This window comes from Pelodiscus sinensis, chromosome 18, assembly GCF_049634645.1.
Source record: "Pelodiscus sinensis isolate JC-2024 chromosome 18, ASM4963464v1, whole genome shotgun sequence".
In the NCBI taxonomy this organism is placed as follows: Eukaryota; Metazoa; Chordata; order Testudines; family Trionychidae; genus Pelodiscus; species Pelodiscus sinensis.
Window position 1 is genome coordinate 17,632,233 of NC_134728.1, and position 11,996 is coordinate 17,644,228.

The window sequence follows — 11,996 nt, forward strand, 5'->3', positions numbered from 1 at the left end:
ATGTTTTGTAAATTCATGCCCTGGATTTGAGAGAGTGTATTAAATATATCTGATTATTTTGGCTGCCTATATAGTGACAACCTACAAATTCAAGGAAATTGTAGAGGTTTAGGCCCTGAAGATGCAAATACTTATGCACGTAACTAACTTGAAGTAAACGGATTACGCATAGGTCAGAGTTGAGCAAATACAAAAGAAGTTAGCAAGAGCTATTATTTGAAACCTTTGACATAGAGCTAGGCTAGGTCTCCCACCTGCAGAATCCTGCTTTACATTTAACCAGTTAACCGGTTATGTTTAATTGGTTAACAGATTGAGCAGGATTTTCCATCACTAGTGGAGAACATCTGGAAAACAAATATCAAGGGACTGGAGGGACCTGTCATCCTGCCCACATTTTCTCTCTACCCACGAGCCCTCTATGCCAGGAGTGGCTACTGGGTTTCTCTCACACAGGTGTTTCTGATCAACTTCAGGTGGAACAAGAGAATGCAACATTTGAATTTCACCCTACTAAAGAATTTAGTGCATTGTGGAAATATGTTTGGAAATTTTAATGTAAACAAATGGGGTTCATGTACCATTTGAAGTTTATGCAGCTTTCAGTCTATCCAGGAAGTACCATAGATTTGTGGATTGACTTCTAATTTAAATGTATGTTTCTCTTGACAGGAGATGCTCCATTTCAGTGTCGGATGTGTAGTGCTAAATTTAAAATCAACTCTGACTTGAAGAGGCACATGCGTGTGCACTCTGGAGAGAAGCCTTACAAGTGTGAGTTCTGTGACGTCCGCTGCGCCATGAAAGGGAACCTGAAATCGCACATACGTATCAAGCACAGCATGGAGAACACACTCAAGTGTCCAGAGTGTGAGTTCCAATGTGGAAACAAAACAAGCCTTCGGCATCACTTAAGAACCCATCAGCCTGAGCAGCCAGTGAAATGCTTACAGTGCAATTACTCTTGCTCTAACAAGGCAGCTCTTAAGGTGCATGAGAGAATTCACTGCGATGATCGCCCTTTCAAATGTGACTTCTGTAGCTTTGATACCAAACAGCGGAGCAATCTGACCACGCACATGAAGAAAGCCCATGGTGACAAAGTCAAAACCAAAAAGGAAACTACTGAAAAGAAAGATGGAGATAAGCCAAAGCAAGGTAGCTCCAGGCAAGTAGCCAAATTGGATGCTAAGAAAGCATTTAAATGTGGCCTGTGTGAAGCTTCCTTTGTCCGAGAAGATTCTCTGAGGAGCCATAAGAAGCAGCACAGTGAATATAATGGGACCAAAAATACAGAAATGGCTGTTTTGCAGCTCCACGTGGATAGTAGGCCAACCAATGCCCCAGTTACTGTACGTCACCTTCAAGTCCCAATTCAAGCCACTCAGGTTTCTCCGTATAATGAAGGAAGAGTCAAGATCATTGTTGGCCATCAAGTGCCTCAAGATAATAAAATAGTTCAGGCTGCTTCAGTGAATGTTATGCCTCCCTCATTAGTTGGCCAGAATCAAGAAGACCTGTCTGCCACTAGCCAGTTGCAAATAGTACGCCAGGTCAGTCTGCTGGCACCGCCTCATCCCCCTGTTTCTCAAAGCGAAGCTGGGTCAGTCGGGCAGCCAGCAGTTCTGCTCACAGCCCATGACCAAACTGACAATGGTACTCTCCACCAGACTTTGATTTCTGCTGCTCCAGACAATGGTCACAGGGATTCATCAGGCCAGATTTTCATCAATGATTCTGGAATCAGCTGTTCTGACTTGGAAGGTCTCAATGCTTTGATTCAAGAAGGGGCAACAGATGAGGCTGTGGTTAGTGATGGGGGTCAAAGTATCTCTGTGTCTACTTCAGTTCCCCCTCCTCCCATCTTTTCCTCATCCGCTCACACCCAGGCACCTAAGCAGACCTACTCCATCATTCAAAGTGGAGCCCACACAGCTTCGCTGTGTCCTGCAGACGCCATACTAGATTAGTTAAACTTTTACTGTTGCAGTCCAGTTTCACCCTGGATCATGCATTGTTGTGAAGCCTTAAAGTCAGTGGGGTTCCATGGCATTTAAGGGAGGGCCACACTTTCAGGAGTCCAGAGATTGGTCTCTAGTATTCCATTTGCATAACTTTGCACATGTACTCATATGTGGCATTCACACACAAACATGCAGTTACTTGCACATGCAATGAGGCTGTGCACAGTTACATGTATTGGAAACTAAAAGCAGCAGTCATTGAAAAATGTGATTGTGAATATCAAAGCAACTATTTAAAAATTCACATTTCATAAAAGCTTCAAAGAGCAGGGTATTTTTGGCGCAGCAAATGTCTTTAACTAGTTTATCAAATTCAAAGAACATCTCGCCTTAAGCTACTATAATGCGATTCTCATCCCATGTGAAAAGTTTGAGTAAGATGGTTTTGTGCAAGTGGAGACCCATTAGCACCTGGGCAGCATGTCCCAAATTTCATCCTGCAGGTTACAATGGGGCCTACCCCATTGCTATGCTGTGCATATAAGTGGTAATCAGGCAAAGCATTTAGACGTGAATTAGCTTCATTGTTTTAAGTGGAACTACTCACATGCGTAAAATTGAACACATGCTTCTGTGCTTTGCTGGATTGGGGCTGTAATAGAAGCATCTTCTGGTGAATCTGTTGGTTGCTAACAGTGGTTCTACTTTTTTGACTTTGCACATAGTATCAGTAATTGCCCCAAAATAAACATCTGTTCATTTTTTATTATTTTTTCAGATGATTCAGATATAATTCTAATAGAATTTCATATGATCTGATGCTACTATTTAGATGATAAAACAACGATATGTTAACCAACATGAAGAATTCGGCTTCAAGTCCTTTAAACACTTATGCATTTGCTTAACTTCACTTGAATAGCCCCACTGAAGTGGTTTGCAGGATTGGGGTCTAAATTTGTAAATGTTGATCTATCTAATATCATTTAGAATTAGAACCAAACTAATCAGAATGAATTGGAGTCAGATTTTCCAAAATGGTCATCACATGACAGCTCCTAACATGACAGTTACCACCACACTTTTCTAAAGAACTCGGAGCCCTTCTGGCTGAGTTAAAAAAAAAAAAAAATCTGGGCACTGAATTCACGGCATAAATGGGAGCGGAGATCTTTTCAATGTCTGATCTCTTTAAGCTAAATGGTGCATTGAGGTCTAGAACCTGAGGTGAGGTCTGGTCGGTCATCCATTGAAGTTGATGTAAGGAGCTCCATTGACTTCAGTAGGAATTGGATCAGACCCTAGGCAGGCTGTTTTAGCTAATAGACTTTATCATGCTTTCTGTATTCCCAGAACTGTGCACATCATCATGGCATCACAACATATCCATTCAGAAGTGACAGGTGAATCATAAACCTTTTTAAGGTATTCTAAAAATTGTGTTCCAGATAATTGTGTTAATTTGGCATGGACCCATCACCTGGTCCTGGCTGACTGTTAGTCCCCAGGAAATGCCCTGTTCCTCAACATTGATTTTGGGATTCTGTCTGGAGAATTGTGGTAATTGCTAATTACAGGAAACGTCTGTTGAAGTCAGTAGGAGTTGGGGGGGGGGGGGGGGGGGGGGACTTAATACTTCGCGAGAGACGCTCATGCAGAATCAGGCTCCAGAGTATTCCCTTAGAATTATAGAATGCTGTCTGTGTGTTGGTTATACTTTGTGTCATAACAGACCTTTTATGCAAATCATGTATACAGCTCTGATCTGTATCACAAAGGTCCTTTTTTAAAAAATACAATATATTTTTCCAAATATAGTGTTGCAATTTTATGTCATTTGTTTTGGTACTGCATTATCATTTGCTTTTAGTTGTGTGATAGAAAAAAATGTATTTTGCATTTCCATCTCTGTTCTTTATAAATAATACAGTTTAAAGAGAGGGAAAAGAAAATATACTCGACTAGTTGCAATACAAAATCTAATTATGGATTCCATTTTGGGGATCAAAAAGCTAGATAATTAAAAAATATAGCTACATTAATATTAGTACAGAACAAGATAGAGCTTGTGGTTATTTGTGCACTTATCATGCAATTAATATGTATTTTTAGAGAATAAATATGTACCTATCAGTATTTGGCTTCAGCCATAAAAAAATCAGTGTGGATTCAATTAACAGTTTTGTAAGGTATATAATATGTACCTTTTTAGAAAGAAAGAGAGACAGAAAATATTTCTCCATGCTTTTGAAAACATGTTTAGATAGGATACATAAATAAGGTCATATTTGAAATTGGTCAGTTTGCACATGCATATTTTCCAGCCATATTTATGTTTGCATTCACAAATCTGAGTCATTGCATCCTTGAAAATGACACATGGGGAAAATGCAGACACAAATTACAGATACAGTTTTAGAATCCTTGTTGACAGAGGAGTTGATTAGATACGTTTTGTAAGTTTGAATCCACCAGCAATGCCAACTTATTCCACAAAAGCCCCTCAATATAGTTTTTCTGAGGTTTTGTTTTCTTTAGGCCTTAAAATCATAATCCTTTTAAGAAACTGGTTCAGAATAATCTTGATTCCTGAACCCTAGCTTTGGTTTGGTCAGAACCTGTTTGCAATACGGGCAGTCCTAGAACTTGTGTATATATTCTCCAACATTCTAGATGGGGTAAAAAGGCTACCGTTACAAAATAAATGAAGAGAACGTTAAATAACGGAGGCTAATTTATTAGTAAAGAAGATGGCTCCCAAACCACATTGCAGTTTGAAGGAGAAATTTGTGAATATCTACATTAAAATGATTATCTGCATTCCATACTCTGGTATAGTGGTACGTGTTCTAAGCCTTCCATATGATGATTCCATTTGCAGGTGCTTCTCTTCACAAGTGTGTGTGTGTCATCTGTGCCAGGTCCTAAAGGGCTATGGGTAGAGGCATGCTGATTTATGGTGAGCTCACATCTGAAGAGGATTAGTTGCAAGTCATTGAGCAAACCCACTGGTATATAAGATCAGAAATGGAATGAGAAAGAAGGTTGCTGTATCCAAAGCTAAGGAGAGGGAAAGTATAGTCAGCAATTAATCGGGAGCTAGAAATTGTGAGTTATAATCCTGACACTTGCTCTGTGACTTTGGCAAGTTATAGCCAGTGTTCCCTGTAAGCTAAGTACTTGAGCAGCCACCCAGAAGAGATTCAAATGCAAACCAGCGGATTAGCAAAACACCCACAGCCAGCAGCATGTGTGGTGCACAACTGCACATACTTTGGTACACATAACCAAATCTGCTCATGGAGGAAAAAAAATTAGTGGGAACACTGGATACAATCTGTCTGCTTCATGTTCCCCAACTGGAGAATGAGCATAATACTTCCCTCTAAAGCATGATCAGAACTTAAGTGATGTTTGCAAAGCACTTTGAGGATGAAAGAGCACTTAGTGCTCATATTGTTTCTGGTCACTGATTTTCAGGTTGTGAACTAAGTGCATAGTAACATGTATGATAATATGGAGCAAGCCACTCTGTGACTTTTGCTGTACTGGAACAGTATTACCTGTGACCTTATTGCATGGCAAGCTGGGGTGTTGTATATTCACTTTCTGGCTTGGCAAGCAGTCAGTTGCCATGTACACCAAACCTTGGCATTCACTTTTTCTCCCAGTCAAACCATCTATAAATGCTTTCAGGTATGCAGTAAGTCTGAACGTTCTAATTTGTGAGGTTGAGACGAGGGAAATGGTATGTAGTTTGAACATAGTAACAAGTTGCAATAGACAAAAGAAGACATTAAAGAAAACAAGTAAGCATTTTATATCCTTTAACAGCGAACAGCATTTTCTCCCCTCTCGAGATAAAACTTTATTGATCTTCAGCAAGCCCTAATGTGTTTGATCCTTCATCAGTGGAATATTCTGGCAATGCTCATATTGAGTGCTGTGTTAAAGACGCCAGCCTTTTTGTATTATACAATAGCAGGAAACTGGAGAACAACATTGAAAGCAAACTCAGTAAATCAAGCCCCAAATGCTTATGACCAGTTTAGGCAAATACCTTCTTTCAAATCATACTGACTCTTTGAACCGCATGCGTCCATTATCCCCTTGGTTTTGTTATTTTTGTATAATTTATCATCATTACAAATTCAGGTTTTTAATAACAGTAATGACTTGTCTAAGGAGAAATTACTATCTGATATACCCATTCAGTAAACTTTATTACTTCTGAAAGGGATACCTTTTTGGTGTTTAGTTTTTTCCCCAAAAAAATAAAGAGAAAAAAGGACAAAAAAACAGAAGGAATGCAAAAGAAAGGGAGAGGAAAGGAGAATGACATTTTGATTTCCATCTGCTAGGGAAACTCAAGCATTTCTAAAAAGTTAAACTCAATCTTTTTAAGTTTTATCAGGGGTCCCTCTTCAAATGGTTACTTGCTCTTGAGCTGTCAGGTCAGCCAACTTGCTATGCCAAGCTTCTGGCCCTACAGACAGTCTGTCCTTCCATCTAAGCAATATAATTTGGCTACAAGCACTGCTTTAGAGAACCAGGCTTTCTATGAGTTGGAGAATTTAAGATGATGGGAAGAATCTGAAATATTAATTTTCCTACCTACTTCTAGCCAAAAGGATTATTGTGTGGGATAGTCCGAAAATTTGAGAGCCAGTGTGGCAGTGGGAGAGTTTCTCCCACCTTCCTCCCCCCACAACCAGCAGCAGTCTGTTTTGGCAAGGTCCATGCATTGTAATCTGTGGAGAAGAATGCCAATAAAAACAGCAGGAGATCATTGTTTTTCCTGGTGACATTCTTGTATCTAAACTTGAAATCACTGTTCCTAACCTATTTAAATAATGCATTTGGACTCCTCTTGGAATATAAAATCAACTGGGAAAAGTCAAATTTTGGGCATAAGCAAACTTGCTCATAGGGGAATCTAAATTTTAGGTGGCAACTCAAATATATGAAATATTTAGGAATTATAATTCCCAGTGAGATGGAGGATCTGTTCAAAATCTGGAGGCCATTTCGGTTTGAGATATATGGGCAGATGGAAAATAATTACTCTAAGCCTTTGGGCCAAAATTTATATTTTAGCAAAATGAATATGCTTCCCAAAATGATGTGTATCCTGTGAATTACTCCATTTTATTCTAGAAATATTAACCATTTTTAAAAATACTTCTCTGTGGGTGGGTCAAAAGTCAAGACAGGCTTTATGTAAATTACAATTCCCAATCACATCTGGAAGCTTCCATGTCCTCAATTTGCAGCATTATCATGCAGACTTTATCATCAGCTAGACAGCCGTCTGGCTCCAGAACATAACAGTGAAACAAGAGAAAGTTCATCCCCTGCAGTTGGCAGGAATGCTGACTTCAGTTTATTATGGTTTTGATTTTAGAATGTCGTCTGTAGCATTGGCTATGAGAAAATCAAGGGCTGGTTTCGGTAGAAAATTTAAATTCCATCCCATCTCAGTATGTTGATGCTGTACTTCAACCATTTGTTGAAAATTGACAAGAAACCATTAATATGAAAAGAGCAGAAGAATAAGGGGATAATTTGGTCTGTTTATTACAGTTTCTTCAAAACTGCATAAATACACAAACCTTTAGCAGCTAGATAGTAAGATTTGTTAGTTTTCTTACCTCGATATGCAGAAAATATCGTATAATGGATAATTTTTAAAGTGATGAAATGTTTTGTATCATCTGTAGGTGGTGCTAGAGATTCAGATACAATTTGAGTTTAGCCAATATATTTCCTGTGAAACAGAAACTTGATTTTCTCCAACAGATCTTTCTTCAACTCTTTGCTAGGTATAAATGAAAAAAAAGTCCTCTGTTGCAACTTCCATAAGTTGCAGGACCCTTAACAGTAAAAAATATCAAAATTGGCAGCGTCGTAACAGAAATTAAAAGATCACAGACTGGCAATCAGTAAAGATCTGTGTTGTCCCACTCAGAGCAGATTTCTAGTTAGAATTTATTTTATGTAAGTGTACAGAAAATTAATTTTGAAAACTCCCTTTCAATTTAATCTCTAAATAGTTTGCAGCCTGTTGTAGAGCAAGTAAGTAGTGTAAAATAGCAAATTCAGCACAAGTTTTTATTGGTCAAAATTGTGTGAATGTATACCTGTGCATCTCCTGTATGTGTGTCCTATTGCATCAGAGTTCCCAGGAACCTTATATTAACTCCAGTGTCACCCTTAGACAGTTTTGTTATCTGCATTTCACTTTCTTGAAACAGTTGTTTACTTTTTAAAGTAGGAAACCAGTAGATTGATGTTGTATTATGAGGGCTAACACTTTATGCTGGTCCTATGTATAGTTCTAAGATAAACAGGAAAGATAACAAAATGGTGAGAATGAATAGACAAAGACATAGATAGTACTGCTGTCTTCAGCAGTTTAGCTTTTTACATTACACTTAAGGAAATAATCTAGTTAGGTTTTTCCCCCTCCAAACTAGAAAAAAAACAACAACCCTGAAATAGGGATGATTTTTTTTTTCTTTCAGCATATTAACATAAACATGTAATGCTGACCATTGTCTAGTAGAGCTGGTAGAAGCATATTGCTTTAATATTTTATACTTGTTTAGCATGTTCATGCTGCTATCAACTGAATTATTGTTCCCTGGAGAAAGCACGTTAATTCATAAGAGTCTCTCTCACTCTCTTATGGAGCTTGTTTGTTTTTTCTTGAGTGCCATGGAATTCATAGATTCTCCTAGAATTCCACCACAGTCATCAAGATCTTAAGCAATTTGTCTATCTTTCCCTGTGTAAATAATGTGCACATACATAGTAGTGTCCATCATCTGAGGATTTGAAACATCATCTTCAAATTTTGAATGCAGATATTTACATAAACCTGACAACATCCCTGTGGTAAGTATTTACAGCAATTTTATAGTTGTGTAAACTAAGGCATAAAGCTTGTGATTTGACCAAAATGTCAGATCATCAGTTAGTAGCAGAATCCAGAACAGAACTCAGGTTGAGTCTACTAGACAGGAGAACCTTCCTCTCTACACAAAATAGATCATGCTTGGTTTCCATTGCAGTAAATTCTGCTCCCCTTAGGAGGAACATATCAAATATATTTTTCAGAAATATCTAAGCAGTGTATGAGACTAACTTCCATTGACTTTCTTTGGGACTTAGGGGGATAAATCATAGGCATTTATGAATATTTACCCACTAAACCCAAAGCGCTGTACCATCTTAAGAGTCCTGACTTTTTAATAATGTTTTCATCATGGACTATTTTCAATAACAATTCACTAGCTCTTAGCAACAACACTACTAAATCAGTGATCTTTAATATACATACTTCAAGTAAAACATTTTCCCCATACATAAAGCTTTTGTTACTATGTGACATTGGTTATAAAAATGTTTTATGTATTTTTTTCCTATGTTTTTATAAAGTCACATTTGGAAGCACATAAAACAAAAGATATCCAAAATTCAGAGGGAAATATGTGTAACATGTTTTATTTTGTGTAGGTGTTAGTGTTATTTATGTGATCTCATTGTATTGTGTGCTGCAGTATCTATCAAGAACATTGAGGTGGGTTTGGGCTTAATTTCAAAAGCCAATAGAATTTCCAAGTTACAGGCCATATGCTATTTTCCTCAGTCAATAATACAACTTTCCCTGCCATTGGGGGACTTAGTCTGTGGCTTATACCAATACAGTTTTCCTGTGCATAAAACAACGTGTAATGTGACTTCCCCATATTCTTATGGAACTATGTTTTTTAATATAAATATGATTTATGAAAAACAGGTCAAGTAGCGTATCAATCCAGAGCCTGTGATCCCCTTAATGTGTATGTTCTATTTGTTTGCATGTATCATTCTTGTATGTGAAGTTAGAAATATGAAGTGTAAACCTGTTTATTAATCTAGGTCTTCTAGGACATGTCTACACTAGGAAATTATTTTGAAATAATTTATTTCAAAATAACTCCCAAAATAACTGTTTTGAAATAGGATGCCCACACAATAGGAAAGCGTCAAAATTAGTCCAAGGCAAGCTCCCTTCTGCAGACCAAGAAGACGCAGAGCAGCTTTTCTCAGCAGACACCTCAGCTTGAGAATAAAGGACTGAGGGAAGTGAGGTGTGGGAGAATAAAACTGAGCTCTGGAGAAATGTTTGGCTAGAGTTTCCCCTACAATATGTACCAGTTCCGACTTACATACAAATTCAACTTAAGAACAAACCTACAGTCCCTATCTTGTACGTAACCCGGGGACTGCCTGTACTTTGAATGACTCTGGGGCGTAGTTATTTCGAAATAACATGAGCATCCACACTTACGCTATTTCGAAATTTGAAGTAAGAGTTATTCCTTGTGGAAAGCAGGAGTTATTTTGAAATAACCAGCCCATTATTTTGAAATAACGGGCTTGGTAGTGTGGACACACCAATAGTTATTTCAAAATAAGTGGAGTTATTTTGTAGACCAGGGCCTAGTGAAAGTCATTAGTGGTATTTAATGGCCCACTGCTCTCAATGATCTGTAAATGGTTTCATTTTTCCTGGATTCCCAAACTGTGGTTGGTCCTACAAAAACACATGACCATGCTTCCTGGTACTGAAATCCTTCTTGATTTTGGTATTTTTCCATGGGGATGGGGAGAATGAAACAAAGACTGCCTTCATCAGGGAAATTCTATTTAAAGGATAGGAAGTAATCCGTGATTGTCTTCAACTGGCCTTTGAAACTTCCTCCTCATCCTATGAGGATACATAAGAAGTTGTTAGACCCAGGCCAGAGAATAGATCAGCTCTGACTTGAAGGATTTTACCTGAAATAAAGATTAGGCTGAGAAATGTGATCCATAACAATCTCTCTTAGTGTATTAGGCTTAGCTAGTGTGTTTTGTTTATTTTAGATTAGTAACTTGCTTTGATATGTCTGTTTTCACTTGCAATCTCTTAAATCCTACTTTTTATACTTAATAAAAACTTTTTTGTTTATTATCAAACTCAGTGTAAATAATTGTTACGAGGGACAGGGAGTAACAACTGTGCATCTCTCTCCCCATTAATAAAGGGAACTAACCTTATGAGCTTTTTCTGTATAACTTTTAGAGTAAGATGGATGGGGAGGCTTGGTCCTATTTGGGGTTGTGCTCCTAAGTGCTAGTAAGTCCTAGAACTGAGATGCTATCGGTGTCTGTTACTCTACTGGGGGCTATTACCCCAACTCCATGCTTTTGCATCTGGCCCAGCAGGACAGGTTGGTGGGGCTCCCCAATGGACAGGAAAGCAGGCTAAGTGATATGATCAGCACATGCCGAGTGACAATCTCAAAGGGACCTCTGTGATCTTTCCTGTCACACCACAGTAAACACTGATGCACATTGAAGCTTGATTTATCTATTCAGCCACAGGTTGGCATTGGTGCACAGCTACACTTGGGGCCGCTCACCAGTGGCTGAAATCACAGGAAATCCCCAATGTAGATGAATCCTTAAAATGAGTATGATTTGGCCCAAAGTTAGCTCCTTTGGAGTTTTTGTGTGAAACTCACATTGGGTTGTACACATGTTTTAGGAACAGAGATTTTTCATAGTAAAATAGTTGTAATCAAAATGTTTCTTAGATCATGCTTGGAGTCACATGCTTGGAAATAGGAGGTGAAACACTATTCCCAATTGAAGTCAATGGGACTTTGACCCACATTTTGACCCAGGTATTATTCACTGAGTGGAAATATCACATTTTGGCCCTAATTCCATATAGAATCTCGGTGACTCTGGCAGAACCATTTGTAGTGTAAGGTGCCATTCAGTGTTTTACTCAACCTTTATAAGAAAAAAGGTGAAAACTATGGAAAATTGCAGAGGCACTTTGTCTGAGCTTTGCAAGCAATTAGAAAATGCCTTTTTGTTTTTAAAAAAAAAAGGGATACGATATTTTTCTGTAACTCTTATCTGACCTTTTTCCATATTTTATGTTGGCAGTCAGCTTGCATTCAGTTTTTGTCCTTTCAATGTGATGTTCTGCTA

General features: G+C 38.2%; 1 protein-coding gene across 4 annotated transcripts in view; it reads left to right on the forward strand.

The window, feature by feature from the left end:
• The window catches only part of ZFP64 (ZFP64 zinc finger protein), a 160,855-nt gene extending 154,555 nt beyond the window's left edge, over positions 1 to 6,300 (forward strand). For all 4 annotated transcript variants that reach the window (XM_075901185.1, XM_075901184.1, XM_075901186.1 and 1 more), the window contains one exon: positions 673 to 6,300. In XM_075901185.1, coding sequence (XP_075757300.1) covers positions 673 to 1,970 — 1,298 coding nt within the window. In that variant the 3' untranslated portion in view covers positions 1,971 to 6,300. The remainder of the gene's footprint in view (positions 1 to 672) is intronic.
• The last annotated feature ends 5,696 nt before the right edge of the window (positions 6,301 to 11,996 follow it).